This window comes from Mustela putorius, unplaced genomic scaffold (assembly GCF_011764305.1).
Source record: "Mustela putorius furo isolate JIRA1106 unplaced genomic scaffold, ASM1176430v1.1 tig00001075_pilon_pilon_pilon, whole genome shotgun sequence".
NCBI classification, from domain to species: Eukaryota; Metazoa; Chordata; class Mammalia; order Carnivora; family Mustelidae; genus Mustela; species Mustela putorius.
In genome coordinates, this window is record NW_025421560.1 from 3,401,543 (window position 1) to 3,421,708 (window position 20,166).

The window sequence follows — 20,166 nt, forward strand, 5'->3', positions numbered from 1 at the left end:
TTATTTCTGCAACACCTAATTGCCTTAGGATTCTTTCTACTAAAAAAACACTTCTAGATAACTTCAATTTTAAGAGCGAAAGTATACATTTTAAGCAGATTACTTTCTCAGTTTTAAGACAGCATGTGCCAGTTTCTGCTCGTTTCTTCCGTAGAAAGCACGGTGCTCTGAGGGAGCAGCAGAGTCAGGGTCGTACCTGATCAAAGCTGGGGAAAAGCACCAGCAGCGTCTGCCACACCCGGTTCTTCAGCCGGTGCTGCTGGGAGTTCACATAGTACCGAGTCCTGGACTTGGACACCGACTCATCCTGGGGTGGGGAGAGAAGCAGCACTGAATTACCTATGGGATCTGTGATCCGTGAAAGCAAAACCAATGACAACCACAGATTTAAAAGCTTTAAGCCGAGTACAGGAGCTTATTACCCTCCCAAAGGCAGAACCCAGGATAAGAAAGACACGTTCTTATAAGCATGGACTGTCCTTTCAAAACAATGAATTCAGTTGCTTTTATCTACTCTATCTGCTTTTAAAATTAGTGCAGGAAACATAAAACTGTATTTGGTGCAAAAAGGATTTGGAAATGTCCGTCTCTATCTTGTTGACCACTTCAGGTGGAGACAAGAGATCACCAGGGCAAGAAGAGATGAGAAATGGGACAGCTTTTGCAAGGCACCAACGTGGGCATGTCTCACTCGCTGCCCCTGTGTCCCAGGAAAGGTGGCAGTGATGTCAGTTTGAGGTGAAGCCCACTCAGGCAAGAGCGTGGGAAACACTGTGATCAGCACCTTCACCAGACTCAGACAACGGCTGCACAGAGCCCTCCCCAGCAGCAGAGCTCCCTCTCTTGTGGTGATGGTCTGTCCTGTCTAAACTCAGCCAACTGCCAGGCTGACTTGTGTTCTCTGCTAGCGCTTAGCCACTAAGTTATGATAGCACCAAAGGGTGTATCATATTCAAAGTTCCTAAAGGCAGAAGAATAGGTCGTCCACCATCTCCAAAAATGCTGTCACCTAAGGTGGAGAGTCCTCATTACCTGGGAAATTCTATGATCTTTCTTCTGTGCTCCCATTCTAGGCACTTCCATGTGTGTAAAATTTTACAACAGCTAAATTAACGTCAGTTTTAATGAAGCCTCACCATGATTCAAGTCTCACAACCTCCTCTCTCCCGTTTATTTCTTCGGGGACATTTTCTTTTGACACAAGTGTTTCGGGTGTCCCCTCCTGCTCGGGCTCGATGCAGCTACCAACAGGATCCTCACAAGGGCAGCAGGCATGGGAAGCATCTGCACCCCGGTCCCCCGCCCTCAGGGCCTCAGCGGAGTCACTGTCCTGACCCCTCTGCAGCTCAAAATCCACTGTCCTCTTACTTGTCCTACCCACTGTGCTCTCTTGTTCAGAAAGATCTTTCTTCTCTCTACCTATCTACCTCACAGACCCAACCTGCATCCCAAGAATGTTCTCCACGATCTCATCCAGAGCACTTTCCATCCTTTTCACTACAGCCTCCAACCCAGTTGCAAATTCCCTTCTTCTGAATCAACCTTAAAGAATCGGATCCTCCTTTCAAGCTGTCAAGACCCCCCAAGAGAAACCACGGGGCCCCACGGACTTCATTAAAAGCACACATTCTAGCTTTAGCTGGCCCTCACCGCCGCTAGACCAGGGGTCTCCGACTCCGTAGTGCTCAGAATCAGCTTGAGGGCTCGTTAAAACAGACTGCTGACCCCCCCCAGAGTTTCTGATCCAGGAGAATTGGGGAGAGGGCCCAGGAACCTCCATTTCCAACACATTCCTGGGTGATACTGCAGCTGCTGGTCCAGAAAACGGAAGTTAAGAATAAGATTCCACTCGTAAATGGAATCTTAAAAAAAAATGAACAGGCAAACAAAGCAGAATCAGAACCATCGATACAGAGGGGAGGGGCAGGAGGACGGGAGAAATGGATGAACGGGACGGAGGTGCAGGCCTCCGGTTAGGGAAGCAGCAAGCCCCAGGTTAAAAAGCAGAGCCCTGGGGAACACAGTCAGTGAACTAGGACAGCGAGGTAAGGGGACAGATGGCAGCTATGCCATGGTGAGCTGCCAATCCACTGTGTTGGACACCTCAAGCCAACGGAGCGTGTGTGTCAACTACACTCAAGAAAGAACAAGCTACTGTGCCAATCACTTTGCTTTTCTCGGTCTTGTCCCCTTCCTCTTTCCACAAGGAGAATCTGAAATCTTGACTATTCTTCTCATGGCTTTAACCCTGTCAGTCTCTTACTCTGGCCACACGATCCTCCCAACTTCAACAATCTTCCTTCACCTCTCTGATTCAACCTTCTGTCTTCAACCTCCATCTTCCCCTATGGGAGGAAGGTCCTATGTCCCTTTCGCATATCCATCAGATCAGTTTTTAAGAAGTCCCACTCTTCCCTTGCACTTCTGCTGCCCCTTCACTCTACTGCGCACTGGCCGGACCCTGACGTGCTGCTGAAAACCCAGAAATGCCTCACAGCTCCTGCCCCCCATGCCCAACCTGCTCTGGGCCACAGTGAACACCACTGCCAGCAGCCACTGAGACACAGCTTGTGGGGGAGGGGGCAAGAGCAGGCTCTGAGATCAAGCTTTATCATCATGGACAAATTCATAGAGGCTCCGCTGCTGAATTTTCACAGATAAGACTCTCCAGTGAGCTAAGTGATGGCCCAGAACAACACCAGTCCAGCACCATCCGATTCTGGGTCTAGTCTCGCTTCTCAAACCTTTTTCTCCTGATCTTCCTCTGGTTCTTTTTGCTACCGTTCTTTTTGTTCTTTTTTGGTGTTTCCTAAATCCCCATTCTCGGCCTCCCTCCAGAGTCCTGTCCACATTCATCACCGAGCATGGTGGCTTCCAGGTCTTTCCTAAATATATTCCAACTGCCATTCCTGGGCAATTCCACAATGATGCCCAACAGCAAGTCATGTTCTCAGATCTTCTCTTCCACCTGCCTAAAACCGGGGTAATTCAAACACTAATAATAACTACAATGGACTGAACCCCATACGTTTAACCTTAATAAAAAAAAAAAAAAAAAAAAAAAAAAAGAAGAACCACTGATCACCTTCAGAAGAAACTGGAGGATACTAGGAAGCCAATTCATTATTTTGAAAACTGAAAAATAACAGGAAAAGAAGCAAACACTAATCCTGTCTTTCCTACAGGAAACATATCCCGGGGTATATAAATACATCATATTTGGGTACAGACGAGTTTCAGCTAATAAATGAAAAAAGAGTACAAGAATTAGAGTATCACCATTCTGCTGCTCCCACAGAATTAACAGAATGAGGCAATTCCTCAGAGACAGCCAAATCTTCTACACTTCGTGACGGATGGATACTTTTGCCCTACCTCTGTCTCCAAAAAGGAAAAGCAAACCTACCTCTGATCAAGGCTCTAGATCTCAATACCATCTTGTCTAAAATCGGGGATCAGAGAAACATCTTAAAGGGCACCATGGAAATTCAAACAGCAAAATCCAGACTGAGGAAGTTCCTAAGATGAAAACAATCTGGTTTCTCCAAAAAATACATTTCAGGTTTAAAAAGAATGAGGGGAGTCTGTAGATTAAGAGAACTTAGGGACATCTCAACCAGCCAACGGCAGAGAATGGACCTTATCTGGGTCACATTTCAAACAAAGAAACTGAAAAAAATGTAAAACAATCAGGTAAACTTAAACATTGATGGGATATTTGATAATATGAAGGAATTACAAATTCAGGTGTGAAAGTTGTATTGTAGTTATGGTGGACAAAATAATTCTTATCTTTTTGAGATACCTACTGAAATATTTATAGATGAAAGTGATGTTGGGATTGGCTTCAAAATAATGTGGGTTGGGGGGAATGTCAGAGGTAGACCTCACAAGGTTGTCTGTCACTGGAAGCTGCTGAGGCTGGGCCAGGAATGGATTCCTTTTAAAGTTACTTCTATAAACTTCTATAAACAAGTTTCCGGTAAAAAGCAAACAAAAACCTACCCCTCCACCCCGTGCCTCACTAAAACCTAAAGAACAGAGAGTGGGGAAGACCCCATGCGCCTGGAGGTCCTTGAAGGTCGCTCCAGCTGGCCACCATCTCCACCTCCTCCTGGTTCACGCTGTCGACCCATGGACTCAAAACAGAACCTCCAAGGTGACACGTCAGACACACAGCACTGAAGCCATGACACAGCAGTGTGTAATCCCCACCCCCACAGCTTCTGCACTACGGTGGGAAAGAATGACTTCAAGCACTACCCGATACTAATTCTAACTGAGATCACTGCTACAACTTTAACCTTCCCCTCGGTCTTCAGTGCCAATGGTGTTCCTGCCTCTTCCCTCTAGAAACAACCCTGCTTCCTGGCTCAGAACACAAGGGTCCCCAGTGATCCCTCCCTCACACCAACTCGCCACCACCCACCTTGCTCTTTTCTAGCTCAGAGGATGAGGTCACTCCTGGCTATGGTGAGCCGGCCCATCCACTCTGGATGAGACCCTCTTCCATTTTCTCTAGGATTATTCTTTCATTTTTCTTTCTTTTTTTTTTCATTTTTCTTATTTTCAAATTACCCTTTCATTAGTTGCTCTGCTCGATTTTCTTCAACTTCTAAAAACAACTGCTTGGCCTGAGCCAGTGTCTAAAACATAACTTTTCTGTCTTTGCTTTTCTATCTTCTAATGAAAGCCAGAACTTCTATTGGACATTGGAGCCAATCTAGACTATTAAAAGATTTTTTAAAAAAATACAATTCACGTAGCATAAAAATCACCATTTCAAAGTGTCCTACTCAGTGGGTTTGGTATATTCACAGAGCTGTGCAAGCGTCGCCACTATCTATTCCAGAACATTCCCACACTCTGAGAAGGAAACCCTGTGCAATCGCATCCCGATCTCGCCTTGCCCCTGACCCAGCAGCACGAATCTATTCAATCTCTACAGATTTGCCTATCCTGGACACTTCCCACAAATCACACACCATGTGGCTCTTGAGGATGGCCGTCTTCTCACCTAGCATAATGACTTCAATGTTCACCAACGCTGGTTATCTTCAGCCTGTTTGCTGTAACAACCATCCCAGTGGATGTGAAGTGGTTACTCGAGGGTTTCACCTGTGTGACCACTGCCAGCCTCTCTAAAACCATCCCTTCTCCCTTCTGTTGGATCACTTCCTTCAACATACAAACATGTCCCCTGCAGACCCATCCCAGCCACTCCCTCTCATCCGAGTAAAGCCTGTTCTCATGGTCTCCCCTGGCTCCCCAGCCACACTCCTCTCAGCCCTTCCACTGAGGTCCTCATTCTCACCATCCCAGGAAAAGGTCTTTGTAGAGGTGACTACACACCACCTTCTTACCAAATCTCAGGGCCAACGGGCAGCCTCATGTCCCTCCCCACCTCCAGACAGCACCTCCCTCATTTGCCTGGGGACACCAGCCTTTCCGGACATTCTCCAACCTCACTGGCAGTGCACTCAATGGCACTGGTTAGAGAGGCCCTCCCTGACCCTCTATATAGGTCTCCCTCCTTATTCTGCTTTACTTTGTTTCCAAACACTCATATTTTGTAACATGCATCGATATTCACTATAATACATCTTTGTGTTCTAGCATTCATCCTTAGGGAATCCATAAGCACTATTTCCTGACATGTTTTTTTTCCCCTGACTCCAGTGGTACAAAAGGTGGGGAGATTTTTACATTAAAAAAAAAAAAAACCAAAAAACCCAAAAACAACTTCCCAGATTGTTTATAACTGAAGCTGATCTGCTACCTTCAGAAAATAAATGCATGATGAACAGTTATTTCAATACAAGTGGCTTAAGTGGGGGCTATGGTCATTAGTTAACTTCCCAGTGGAGCCCAGAGGTGAGAAAGTAGACCAGAACTCCACCTGTCCCAGGTTCAAATTCAGAAAAGAGCAATGTATTTGACTTTACCACTTCCTAGCTTCTCCCCAGATTTATAAATGATTTGGTAGACCAAAAAAAAAAAAAAAAAATCAATTATTTACATTATGCCACTTCCTATGTCTTTTTATTCCATTTCTTACACAAAATAATGTATGGATATATCACTCTAAACACAACTGCTTTTGACTGGCCCTAGGATATACACCGAGCAAAGCTTAGAAAGCAGAGGGAAAACATTCTTCTCTAAAATCAAATGAGTTGGGTAATCACTAACCAAAACTTAACTAAAACTAGGGAACATAAACCTCATGTTTCTTCCTGATAAAAAAAACTGTTTAGGGTCCTGAGTGGCTCACTTGGTAAAGCATCTACCTTCGGCTCAGGTTAGGATCCCATAGTCCTGGGATTGAGCCCCATATCAGGCTCCCTGTTCAGTGGGAGGCCTGCTTCTCCCTCTCCTCTCCACTTGTGCTCTCTCTCTGTCAAATAAATCTTTAAAAAAATATGTTTAGATTACATAATGTGTCAACATACAGAGCAAATGTTGGATTCTGACTTGTTAGTTGCACAGAAACAAAGTAATATAAGGCATATTTACTTTATCTAATAGCTTGATTGCAAGATCTTCCATAAACAACTTATGAGACATATTTGAGCCATGTAATAAACACAGGAATTTGACAGCACAAATTCTCACATAGTGGTCTTCTCTTTTAGTACTAAAAAAATGTAAAATGACATACTATGTTAATATTTTCAAAACAGAAAAATATGTCAAGCATTTGTTTCAAAATATCAAAACCCTCCAAGGATTTCAAAACTTAAAAGCAGTTCCCTCCTTAATGACAGTAGCTTTTTCAATTCAGAATGACTGAGGATAACAAAAGAATATCTTAAAAGGAGAGCCTTACAGAGTCAGAGTAAATTCCCCTGGACTTCTGCCAGACCCAGGCCAGTGAGTGCTTCTCTGTAGGCAACAATGATCGTAGCTCAGGAACAATTCCTTACAGAAGAGCACAGACACCTGACACCTTAGGTCTCTGCTGTGCAAGACACCGGCACCTTCTCCAGGTGCAGGGCAGACCTGGGAGCACCACGGGCTCTGAGCCTCCCGATACGCTCTGTGTCCAAATGTGGGAAGATCAATTCAGTGAAACTTAGTATTCCCAAAGTTCATGCCAGCTGCTAAAATGTGAATAACAGTCTAACAACAAAATGTGTGTCTAGTAGAAATCAAAGTATTTTGGAACCATCAACTAAAAATGTTCACTTTTATTGCTATACTAAATCTGCCAAGAAAACAAAAAATCAAAACAGTTAACAATGAAAAATGTATAAAGGTAATGAACAGTGGCAAATGATTTAAAACACAACTATGACTCTCAGATGAACATAGCTATATAGAATTATCACTTATATATCTTTTTTATAAACATCTAAACACAAAAATTTTAAAAAATTACATGGAAAAATAAAAAGAAAACTAGCTACTCCACAAGCTCCGAAAATATTAATTTAGAGGTTACATAAGAACAGTCTTATCCTAGAAATGAAAACGTTAATGTAAGATCCTGAAAGAGCCTTTAAAAGCATGGTAGGGGTAATTTTGCTTCTGTGTGTGGTATACGGACTTGTCGAGTGGTGAAATGTGACACCCCCGAAAGAATGACCTGTGTGTGCTGACCCTCAGCCCCCACCTAAATGAAAGAGAAGAAAGGGGTTTTATTTTCCCCAAAGTCATTTTATCTTTTTTTCTTTTTAAAGATTTTATTTGCTTGACAGTGGGGACAGAGAGTAAGAGGGGGAAACAGCATGAAGGGGAGTAGCAGAGGGGGAGGGAGAAGCAGACTCTCTGCTGAGCAGGGAGCCTGATGTAGGACTCGATCCCAGGACCCTGGGACCATGACCTGAGAGGAAGGCAGACGCATAACCGACTGAGCCACCCAGGTGCCCCTGTCATTCTCTTATTTATACTGGACTTGGCACTAAAACTTCTTCCCCCAGAAAATTTTCACTTATTTCCATCAAGGAGGTAGTAACAATGTAAAAAAAATAAATAAATAAAATAAATTCTTCCAATGTCCTGTTAGAATTTCTTCTCACTTTTTTCATCTTTAAGGAATTATTTAAGGTTATCAAATTTTAGCAAGGAGTTTTATATCAAACATTAGCATGGGAATAGGATTTCTAACATGCTTTTTGAAGGTTCTTTCAATATCTTATAGAGATCACTAGTAAACATATATTAAATTTAAACAAATATAGGACATCTCTCATCTGAAGTTAAATTTTGAATATTCCATTTATATCGATATGGAAAATCTACCATACTTACTTTTCAATAACCGTGTTTGCTGCACAATCGTGTCCAAGATTTTCTATGTAGGTCTGCACATCCTGAGTAAGTCTTCCCATAAAAAATATTTGACAAAGAACAGGTTTTAGATGGGAAAAAATTAAAGTCCCAAACTTAAAATTAATTAACATTTTATATGCTTCTAATTGAAAGCCTAAAAATAAAGACTTAATTCTACCGAGTCGATACTTAATATGAATTATGACAGGTTGAAATAATGGCATCTTTTACCTTTGATCACGCCTAAACACAGTTCCAAATACACAACCCTCGAGGATAAGTTCGGTATAATTTTTAGCACTTGACAAAGACACTTGGGACACATCTGAAGCAGAAACTATCCAAGATTTGCAGCAATAACTTATCAGTGTATTGAAGACTCCGGTTTTTATAGCAGACATTTCAATCATCTTGTACATAATCTGGAATGAAGTACAATGGTCATTTTATTCTTTGGCCCATTTAGTTAAGGAAAAAAAAAGTGTTGCTGAAAACTTACTTGAATGGCTTCAAATGACAATTTCGACACAACCACATAGTATAAAAAATTAAAAATCTTGATTGTTAAAATTTTGTGAGATGGTCAATAATCACAGAATGCTACTTTTTCATTTTTCAATAATAAAACTAAATAAAATTTTACTGATAGTGATATCCCTCCAGGACTTTGCAAGAGAAACGACTGCCCAAAGTAATAGAATGAAAGGGAGGAAAAACATTCCCCCTTGACATTTTCAGTCCTCTCTGCATTTTGCCCGTGCTCTCCACCGCCCCTGCCTTCCCCGAGGCAGCCAAGACCCTGGGTCTCTCGCGTGCCCTGTGCACAGGGTCAGCGGTGCAGTAAAAGGACTCTACCTTCCATTCTCCCTTTGGGTAACGAGGCATACAGAATTCCTAGCCATGACGCCATCCACCGCGCCAGGCTCCCTACTATCAGCGGTTGCAAATGCAAACGCCACCAGGAACCAGGAGGACCTTTTGATAAGGTTATGTTCGGAGAAATATTTCTCTATACAAGAAAAGCAACAGCACAAATGTGGGGGGCAAACGGCACCTGCCGTCTGCCTTTGGTATCCGCGAGTCAAGGACCTACTTGCCCTTGAGCGAGGATCTAGGAGGGGCATGCCCTCTCTGGACAGGGTGGCCAAGGCATCCAATTCTCCAACATTCCGAGAGAAGGGGAAATACAGATTCGCTTGCAAATTTCCCAATTCTTAAAAGTTGGCAATTAATTTTAAAATGCTTAAGCATCATGTGCATCCAGTGAGTCCGTGTGGCCCCCAGCTGCTCACTCATCAGACAGAGCTTATTGTCATTCACAGCCCTGAAGAAGGTTCAAAGTGTTTGTGGACTAAAAGAATGAATACACAATAACAAATCTAATACATAATTACAAATGTAACTCTCTTCTTCCTCCTGGGCTACAGGTCACACAAATTAAAAAGAAGACAAAAAGTGATCTCCTTTTAATCTCAAGCAGGCAAATTCATAGAAACAGAAAGAGAATCGTGATTACCAGGGGCTGTGGGAGGGGGGCAAGGGAAGTTGTTTAATGGGGACGGAGTTTTAGTTCAAGTTAATTAAGTTCTGGAGACCTGTTACAACAATATGAACATTCTCAACTCTACTGAATCACACACTTACAGATGATAAGATGGCAAATTTACATTTTTACCCCACTGTGAAAAAAGTTACCTCTTTTATCTTGAAGTACGCTTGGCCCTTGATTTTTGCAGCGATGGTAAGAACTTTGGTATCAAAAACAAACTGAACAAAAGCTTTTAAATTAGACCAGAATATCAGCTGAGTGTTGCTTAAAGCAGATATAATCTTCCAAGCCATGTCAATAGACTCTACACAGAGTGATTCAGAGGAGGTCAAAAGCTGGAAGGAAATATGAAAGAAGGACTTCATTTCAGAAACTGATCTCTGGTCCTACAGTTACTCCTCAGTTCCTGTCTCACTGAAACGTACCTTGGGAACCAGAACTTTCATGCAGTGGAACACAGGCAAGACTTGGTCTGAAGGCAGGACTGTGAGGGCTCCCAGCGCGGACTGCAGGGTCCTCGCTGGCATCTGAACAGCAGGCAGGACGGGATCCGGAACGTCACCTTCCGATGACGGGATATGGGTGTGGTATTTTCTCAACAAGAAAGAGAGGCAGACCCACTGATCATGAATATATTGTGCGACTACTTTCCCCCATCCTTGGGAAGCTGCCGAGTCTTCAGAAAAACTGAAACAAAACAGACAGTTATCATCCCTTGCTCCCTGAAGTCGGGCTCAGTCCCCTGTGCATGGAATAACGATCCTTACAAGGAAAAAAGTCACAGTTGCTCTTAAAGATCCTGTCCCACAAAAAGCAAGGAGACCACACGATCTCAACTTCCTAACTACTCTCAATGTAGGCACTTCCCTTCCCTGTAAGTGGTTAACTGAGAACGGCACGCGGTAAAGTCTGCGGCTGTCCAGCAACAGAGATGCTGGAGTACATTATCACCTTCAACTTCCCAACATCCTGTGAACACGACCGGGCAGTCACTCATCATCTCAATGATGAAAACAAAAATGAAATTTTGAACGTCGGCAAACAGGTGCCGTTCCCACGTGTGCAGCCCACCGGGGCGGACACACCTGCTGTGCTCCTCCGGGTGCGGCTTCTGCAGCATGTGATTGAGCGGGAGGGAGGCGAGGAACCTTTCCGTGGGTCCCGGCTCCAGGGAGTCGAGCTGCAGTTCCGGCTTTTGGTCAACAGCCTCACACACCATGGCCAAGGCAGCCATGCTAACGACCCTCTGGATCTGCCCGGCAAGGGTCGGCTCCTGCGGGGGAAACGCACCAGTCTCTTACTTCATGCGAGCCAGTCTTAACCATGGGGACCCAAGTGCCCTGGTGAAGAACACCTCCTGCCTGCCTTCCCCTCTCCCTGCCTGCTACCGAACGTCAAAGGCAACAAAAGGAAACCCCATACTCCAAGCCCATCAGCGTCACCACCTCACGTGGCAGTGACCAAGTTTAAAGTGGCAATAAAAATTCAGCTGTTCCGACTAAGAAGACCGCCTGAGCGTGTCAGTGGGGCAGGTGCGCTCCTGGAAGCGGTCTGTGACACAACAGCTGCCTACTGGACCTCCGCGTATACGGGAAGCTGTACATCTCAGCCTTTTTCTTGCTCACATGCACATTTGGATACATTTCTATGAATGAGCCTTAACTGTTTGGTGAAGTTTTGTTAAGAAAAAACAAACAAGGCTCAGGCATCACGTATATAACTCCTTTGCCAGCTGTACGCCATGTCTGGAGAGGTGACAGAGCCCAGCAGCTCGGAGCCCCTCACGAGCCTCAGGGACGAGGCTGTGCCCCGGCTCTGCATTTACAACAGTCTGGCTGGGGACACACTGCAGCACAGTGGCACTGCAGGGAGGAAAGGGAGAAGAGAAGAGGCAGCAGAAGACCAAGGCAGATAGCAAGGTCAAGGATATGGGTTGCTGGATGTATTAATACACACCATGTGTTACATATTGCATATGTGTTATATGTCACATATCACATGCATGTTAGGGGTCATACATGTATTTAGACATGTTAAAGTGTCCCTTACTGGTATTTGGGCAAAGACTCAGTTCAGTGCAAATCCACTAACTGTATCTGAACAGTTTTAAGACTTAAGTCACCATACCTTTGTCATATCCCATAGGAGTCCGAATCTTCAAATATTATGAACAAAGAACACTATCTTAAATTTCAGCTGATGCTTTTCATATCAGAATGTTAATAAATCCAATCTGTATTCTATGTATGCCTTATTCATTATGCCTTGAATAAAGGATTACCTGTCCACTGTCTGTATCTTGAAGATGCCGGATGGATGCATTTTTCAGAGGAGAAATAACTCTCCAAATGGGGTTGCCTCTTTTCCACCCAACCTTCAAATGGATATTTATAAGCTCAGTTAATACCATCAGGTATAAATGGCAACGATCCAGATCCGAAACCTAAAGACAAACAATAACACTTAACATGCAGGGTCTGTAATTTTTACTGAACTATGAGAGTTCAGATAGGAAATAAATAACCTTATTTAAAAGTACTAAAATAAGAATTGAGAGAAAAAGTCATTTCCTCCAAGAAGCCCTCCCTGACCTCCCCACGCAGAGCTAAGAACCCCTTCTCAGAGCAACCCTGCATTCAGTGTAATGGCAGCACACGTCAGATCACTCATCTGACTCACACTCTGACCAGGAGACCCGGGATGTCAGAAACTATGTCCTACCAACTCTTACATCCCAGGGCCAACAGATCCTCAGTAACAATGAGCGCAAAGACAACTGCCTTTGCTTTAGTCATTCTCCATTTTACTAGGAAGGTTATGGCCCTATTTTCCCAAAACGACGACTAGGTTTGGGAGAGGTCCAACAGCTCTGCCAGCATCTCAGGGCTGGTAAGTGGGAGAGACGGAATTAAACACAGGTCTTTGTGAGTTGGACTTGACGTGGGGTTCAGTCCAGCACTACCACCCGCCAGCTCTGTGACCCAGCCTCTGCAGGCCTCAGATCCCTCATCCACAAAACGGAGAGGGTAACAGCCACCCACTATGGGGTTTTTCAAAGACCTGAGACGAAGTATGGTCAGCAGACTAGCCTTGAGTGGTGGTGCAGGGGATTATCAGTAAACCAACTACTGTATCCTCGATAGGCTTTCAGGACACCAGGAGGCACATGACTCCTGCATTTAATCGGTGTTTACTGAGCGATCACAACATGTTCGGCACGTAGCCAGGTGTCAGGACACAGCGCAGATGGGGAGTAACAACCGCGGGGCCTGGTGAAGACGGACCGCCAGCGGTGCAGGCGAGGATTGAGTCCAAGAGAAGACTCCTAAATGTGGGGCTGGACGGTGGCATAGTCCAGAGAAGGGGACGGTAAGAGGGTCAGTTCTGAACGGCTTCAGTGTGAGAAATGCAACTGGAGTTGTCCAAGAGCACCTGGCTGATGGGATGGTGAGCTCAGGAGAGATGCCTGCGGTGGAGACAGATGCGGAGTCCCCGGCACAGCTGAAGCTGGGGGTACAGCCAGACTGTCTCGCACGGGAAGAACAGTAAAGAGGAAGGGCCCAGGCCATGCTTTCTACAGTTCTGTTGTCTGGGGCTCTCCAGTGGAGAATGCACATTTGAAGGGAAGGTGGGGGTCATGGCAGAGAGATGGGGCCACCCAGGGACACTCGGGCTGGCTGGTGTTTTGAGGGCAAAGCAGCTGGTGTGTCCACTAGGGTTGAGGAGTCACAAAAACCATGGTTTGAGGGGCGTGTGACTGACTCAGTGGGTTAAGCTCAGGTCATGATCCCAAGGTCCTGGGATCGAGCCCTGCATCGGGCCCCCTGCTCAGTGGGGAGCCGGCTTCTCCCTCTGCCTCTGCCCCTCTCCCTGCTCATGTTCTCGTTCTAGCTCTCTCTCTCACCAAAAAAAAGAAAGAAAGAAAGAAAGAAAGAAAGAAAGAAAGAAAGAAAGAAAGAAAGAAAACAAACCATGGTTTGAAAAGTATCCATCAGGTTTATAACAAAGGAGTCATGGACAGCTTCAGAGAGAGCCACTTCCAGGCTTGACCAGAGGCAGAAACCAGATGAGAACGGAGCTGGGGGTGTGTTTATAGATTCAGCTTACAGGGAGAAGGAAATGAGAAGCTGGAGGGCCCAGGGAATAAGAGAGTGGGTTCCTCGAGATAAGGGACTGTCAAAGCTGTTTTGGGGCTCACGAAAAGAATCCAGGAGACACGGAAAGGCTGAGAACATGAGAGAGAAAGCGGGGGTGGGGGGGGGGGAGGCAACGAAACTGGCAACAGTCAGTCCTGGAGAGATGGAAGAGAACACAGGCCACACCCCGCAGCACCCAAGGAGGCCAGGAGACAGGTTCAGAGTGTGGCAGCTGCCACTCCCTGGGGGGCCGGGGACAGGTGCCCCCAGAGTAGCCTGCAGCAAGCACCAGGGCCCGTCCTCGCTCCCCGATGCTGGGGCCTCATGTCTGTAGCTTGAAATCAGCCATGGAAATGGACAGAAACCACAAGCCAGGTCTTTCCTCCCTGAGAGCAGTTATTAAACAAAATCACATGAACCCTTCCCCTTTTCAAAGCTATTCTTAGCATCAAATTCCAAACAAAAACAGTTATGTTCTATAATGGGTATATGGAGGTTCATTATACTTCTTCTGTGTGTGTCTGAAAATTTCCCTAAAAAGGAGGTAAGATAATACTGATGATAATAAAGTGATGTTGAAGCAAAACAAACCAGAAGAGTTATTTATTAAACGACTTCTTGGAAATGTAGGGGTAGCGAAGCCATGATCAACAACTGTTACAGCTGACACTCCCCACGCCAGAGGACCGTTTCTTCATAGGCTCCTGCCTTCCTACCGCCACAGCTCAAGGCCTTCAGTACAGAACTTGCCTTTTTTGTGTTTTCACACCTGCTCACAAGCCTATCAAACACTTGTACTTAACTGAGTAGTCTAATAAAAATTAAAGTAAGTGTATTTTCATACCTTATTAACAATCTACTGATTTCTAAAGTTTCAACATTTGCCCCTAGAGATTTCAACCAAAAAAAAAAAAATTAAGAATAAGTTTTTCTATAATGATCAGCATTTTGAAAATATTCTTGAGAAAAAGGAAAATTCTTTTTTTTTTTTTTTTTTTTTAACTTCCAGGGCAGTTAACATGCAGTGCTCTATTAGTTTTGAGTGTTCTCAGCTGTCCTAGAGGGAACTAAGCACATGGAGAGTGCAGACGACAGAAAGATGACAGACGACAGAAAGGGACACTCCCTGCAGACCGACTACTATCTACTCTGTGTTTCGGAATCGCTTACGGAGCTTTAGAAACAGACCCGAGCTGACACCTGGTCCCATCTCAACCCTGCCAAATCCCACTCTCTGGACGCCAGGACCAAATGCCTGAATGCCTGAAGCACCCCAGTGAGGTCAGACCCCGCAGACCTCTTGGCGCCTGCGGAGTGCATGTATTACCTCCACTTTGTGGACGAGAAAGCTGAGACTCAGAAAAGCTGCCTGACTCTCCCAAGGCCTCAGCGTGACCCGGGGGAATGGAACGAGGAGACTCCTAAGGCGGCTTCTCCAGAAAGTATCACATTGATTTTCTCAATTTCATACAGTGCCTGCCAGTAGGTAATCCCTCAAATACGGATGAGAAGAAGGGAAAGTGACTCCATCAGTACTTACACTACTGAGTTCATTCATGGTAAGCCGTCGGAGGATAAAATCAGAAACGCTCTCGGTAGCAGACATGGCAAAGCTCTGGAGAAGCGTCAACACCTCATCTGTATGGGGGGAAAAAGTGTATAACTGAAATGACAGAAATTTAAGTTACCTGGTACAAAATATGCCGGATTTTTTGGTAAAAGTAGAACTCTGTGAGGCATATGCCGTGAATCACTTACCAAAAATGAATCCCAATAATGAACAGTCATTAGTACCATAGGGCAATCTATAATCCACCTTAAAAATCATTTAGGAGTTTTAGTTCTGGCTAAAATGGCACAGGGGCAGCCAGCCTCTCCCTATAAAACTAGACAGAAGATCCGAGCGTCTACGCGGAGACCATAAAAGGTACAAAGCAGCCGACAGGTTCAGAGAGCGTAACACCCAACAGCAGCGCATCCGCCCGGCCCTCCACAGACTGACACCCAGCACAGGGCAGTGTGGAAGTGGGCAGCACAATGGGCCCCAACTTTCTGATCAGACACTGGAAAAGGAGGAACCCCAGAAAAGCAGACAATGACCTTTTAAGAGGTTCTGGAGGGGCAGACACTTGGGAAAAGGGCCCCAGAGCGTGGTTTGTCAAGCACCTGGCTCCCTGCAAGCCGCTATGCCTGGACCTGCCCCAAAGACTTTCCAAACTGATCGAAGGGAGACAGCGGCCCAGGCTGCACACTGGCCCCCAGAGGGATGACGGGTGGTGTGGGTCAAGACAGCCCCGCACACTGAGGGCGGAAGCAACATGCACAGGAGCTGGGACCTCGGGGATGAAGACCTAACCCTAAGCTGAGCATCTGTTACACTAGAGAATCAACTTCTCCACGGGATTTAAACACAACCCAGAGTCTCATGACATAGAATTCAAAATATCTAGGATCCAATCCAAAATAACCGGGCACGTGGAGCATCAGAAAATTCCTAGCTCACAAGGGGAAAGACAGCCGGCCAATGCCAACAGTGAGATGATGCCCACCCCAGGAAAACCCGATTCCAAAGAGCTAATGGTGAAAACGTGTCAGCAATCAATCAACACACCCTCTCGGAACATAGAGGAAAACAAAGAAACGTAAGATACACACAAAAACCAAATGGGAATTTTGTAACTAAAAACTATAAGGACTGAAATTTTAAAAACTCACCAAATCGAAAGTGCAACAGAAAGGAGAAGCAGGAAAGGAGTCAGTGAACTTAAAAACAGATCAACAAAATAAAATAAATTATATGCAGCATGACATAGTGTAACCAAACCGCTGAAAACTAAACACAAGACACAGTCTTGGAAGCAGAGGAAAACAGCATATCACGTAGGTGGAGAACACACTGAATGACTACACAATTCTAATGAGAAACCACGGCAGCCAGAAGCGAATGGAATAGATTTGAATTGCTGAAAGAAAAGACCCATCAAACCAGAATTTTATATCCAGTGAAAATACTCCTCAGGGGAAATAAAGGCATTCTCAGATGAAGGAAAACTAAGAAAATTCACTGTCAGCAAACCTGTTCCAAAAGAAATGGTAAAAGCTGCTCTTCAAATGTAAGGCATAGGTGTCCCAGGAAAGCAGGGCGTGTCCGGGATGAAAGAAAAGCAAAAGAAACTGCAAACATCTAGGCAAATACAATAGGCTCTTCTCTTGTGATTTTTAAAATCTCTTTGATGATAGTAAAACTTGTAACATTGCTAGTTTTCAACAAATGTAGATTTAAGACAACTGTAATACAGGGGGTAAAGGGTAAAGGAGTCCATACAGTGGTAAAATTTCTACGTTCATTTCAAGAGGTAAAACATTAATTCCAAACAGATTGAAAAGTTAGGTGTGCATACTGTAGTCCCTAAGGCAATCACACATGCGCGCACCCACACACCCACACACACACACACACAGTATTAGATATTTAGTAAAAAACACAATAGGTAAATTTAAATGGAATGCAGCTGGGGCTCCTGGGTGGCTCAGTGGGTTGGGCCTCTGCCTTTGGCTCAGATCAGGGTCCCAGGGTCAAGCCCCTCACTGGGCTCTCTGCTCAGCAGGGAGCCTGTTCCCCACCCCCCCATCTCCGCCCGCCTCTCTACTTGTGATCTCTGTCTCTGTCTCTCTCTCTCTCTGAAAAATAAATAAGTAAATAAATCTTTATTTGAAGAAAATGGGATACAAAATAATGTTCAAACTGCCCAAAACAAGCCAAGAGAGGGAAAGACAGAAATGAAAAACGGAATAAAAAAAAAAAAAAAAAAAGACTGGAATCAAAACATATATGTAATTATATTAAATGCAAATAGTAAAAAATCATGACCCAGTTACATGCTATCAGAAATTTGCTTCAAATACAACAATCTAAATAGAATAAAAGTAAAAAGCTAGGAAATACTACTATGCAAACTCTAATCAAAACAAAGTGAGAGTAGTTATGTTACTACCAGACAAACCAGACTTCAGAATAGAAGAATAACCCGGAATAAAAAAGGATACTGCATAAAAAGGAAAGACAACAAGAAAACGCACTATCCTAAACACACAGGCACCTAACAATAGAACTGCAGGACAGGAAGCCAAATAATAAAAATAGAAAGAGAAAGAGATAAACCCAAACTCAAAGCTAGAGACTTCAACACTCCTCTCTTAGTAACAGAGTAAACAAAAGACAGCAAGGACATAAAACTGAAAAATACCATGAAAATCTTGGATCTGGTATTTATAGGACACTCCACCCAACCACAGAGTACAAGGTGTTTCCGAATACACATGGAACAGTATACACTTGATCATAAATAACTCTTAATGAAGTTTCAAAACCGGATACTCTACAAAGTATGCTGACTAGAGTCGAATGAAAAATAACAGAAAGATAAGGAAATCTCTAAACACACTTCTAAGCAATTCGAGAGTAAAAGCGAGTATCTCAAGAAAAGTTAGAAAATACTTTGAACTGAAATACAACATACCAAAAGTTTAGGATTAAATTAAAGCAAAACTTGAAAAAATGTATAGCACTACAGGTCATTTTCAAAAAGAAGATCTGAAATCAACAACCTAAACTTCCCCCTTAACTTCTTCCTTAGAAAGGCAAAATAAACCAAAAGCAAGCAGACAGAAGCAAACAAAGACAAAAATCAATGAAACTGAAAAAAAAAAAAAATCAATGAAAACCAAAAGCTGGTGTTTTGAAAAGGTCAGTAAAATTCATAAACCACTAGCTGGTCTTAAGAGAGGCAGAGATAGAGAGGATACGAATTATCACAGACCCCCGACGCTGCACACATTAAAAGGAGAAGGGATTACCGTGGACAATTCTAGAAATCTAAATATTCCATCTATAAAGAAAGACCCCAAGGATTCTATTTAAAACAAACGAACAATAAACAAACAAAACAAAAAACCCCTCATAACAAGAGCTTCAGTGAGGTCAGAGGATACAAGGTCAACACACGAAAATCAATCACATTTCTGTATACTGGCCATACAGAACTGAAAACCAAAAATTTTTAAAAATTTATCACTTCCAGTGGTTTCCCCCAAAAGACATACTTGGGCACAAATCTAACAAAACCTGACAGGATCTATATGCTGAAAACTAAAAAGCTCTGATGAAAAAAATCAAAGACACCCTACATAAACTGAGAGACACATTATGTTCATGATCAATTGTTAAAATGTCTATACTGCCTAGCGCAATCTATACTTTCAATGCTATTCTGATCAAAATTCCACCGGTATTCTTCAAAGAGCTGGAGCAAATAATCCTAAAATTTGTATGGAATCAGAAGAGACCCCGAACTGCTAAGGAAATGTTGAAAAACAAAAATAAAACTAGGGGCATCAGGTTACCTGATTTCAAGCTTTACTACAAAGCTGTGATCACCAAGACAGCATGGTACTGGCATAAAAACAGACACATAGACCAGTGGAACAGAGTAGAGAGCCCAGATATGAACTCTCAACTCTACGGGCAAATAATCTTCGACAAAACAGGAAAAAATACACAGTGGAACAGCAGGGGCTGTTCCCGTCCTCCTCGCTCTCACGGTGCTTCCTGTCAGCCGCCCCATCCAGAAGACTCCCCCAGGCCTGCAGTCACTGCCACCTCCCCTGACTGAGCAGCTCCTCATAACACACAGACTGTGCAGACAGCTTCAACCAGAAGCAGGTATATGTTTTTGCTTCCTACCCTCTGCCTCCCATAAGCAACCATAGCAACCAGAATCCCGAAAGTGGTACCAGAATTGGTCAAAAGCTGTCTCCTCAGTCAAAACCACAACGAGATCCCGCCTTGCACCATCAGGATGGCCACGACCAACAGACGGACAAGCGAGTGAGCACGCGGAGGACCTGGACCCGCGCACTGACTGGACGCTGACTGGAACGTGGAAGCACACAGCCGCTAAGGAGACAGTATGGCGATTCTTCAAAACGCTAAACACAGAATTACCACAGGATCCAGCCACTCCACTTCTAGGTACACAACCAAAAGGAGAACTAAAGGCAGGGATGTGAGGAGCTATTTGTACATTCGATGTTCAAAAGCAGCCTTATTGGGGTGCCTGGGTGACTCAGTGGGTTAAAGCCTCTGTCTTCGGCTCAGGTCATGATCCCAGGGTCATGATCCCCGCATCAGGCTCTCTGCTCAGTGGG

The 20,166-nt window shown here is 44.2% G+C and overlaps 1 protein-coding gene across 3 annotated transcripts in view; it reads right to left on the bottom strand.

The window, feature by feature from the left end:
- TARBP1 (TAR (HIV-1) RNA binding protein 1) overlaps window positions 1-20,166 on the bottom strand; it is an 81,476-nt gene that overhangs the window by 27,447 nt on the left and 33,863 nt on the right. For all 3 annotated transcript variants that reach the window (XM_045087262.1, XM_013048558.2, XM_045087263.1), the window contains exons 13-21: window positions 15,500-15,597; window positions 12,105-12,266; window positions 10,909-11,096; window positions 10,249-10,510; window positions 9,970-10,158; window positions 8,506-8,696; window positions 8,254-8,325; window positions 6,517-6,637; window positions 197-307 (exon numbers count right to left, since the gene is read on the bottom strand). In XM_045087262.1, the coding sequence (XP_044943197.1) occupies window positions 197-307; window positions 6,517-6,637; window positions 8,254-8,325; window positions 8,506-8,696; window positions 9,970-10,158; window positions 10,249-10,510; window positions 10,909-11,096; window positions 12,105-12,266; window positions 15,500-15,597 (1,394 nt within the window). The remainder of the gene's footprint in view (window positions 1-196; window positions 308-6,516; window positions 6,638-8,253; window positions 8,326-8,505; window positions 8,697-9,969; window positions 10,159-10,248; window positions 10,511-10,908; window positions 11,097-12,104; window positions 12,267-15,499; window positions 15,598-20,166) is intronic.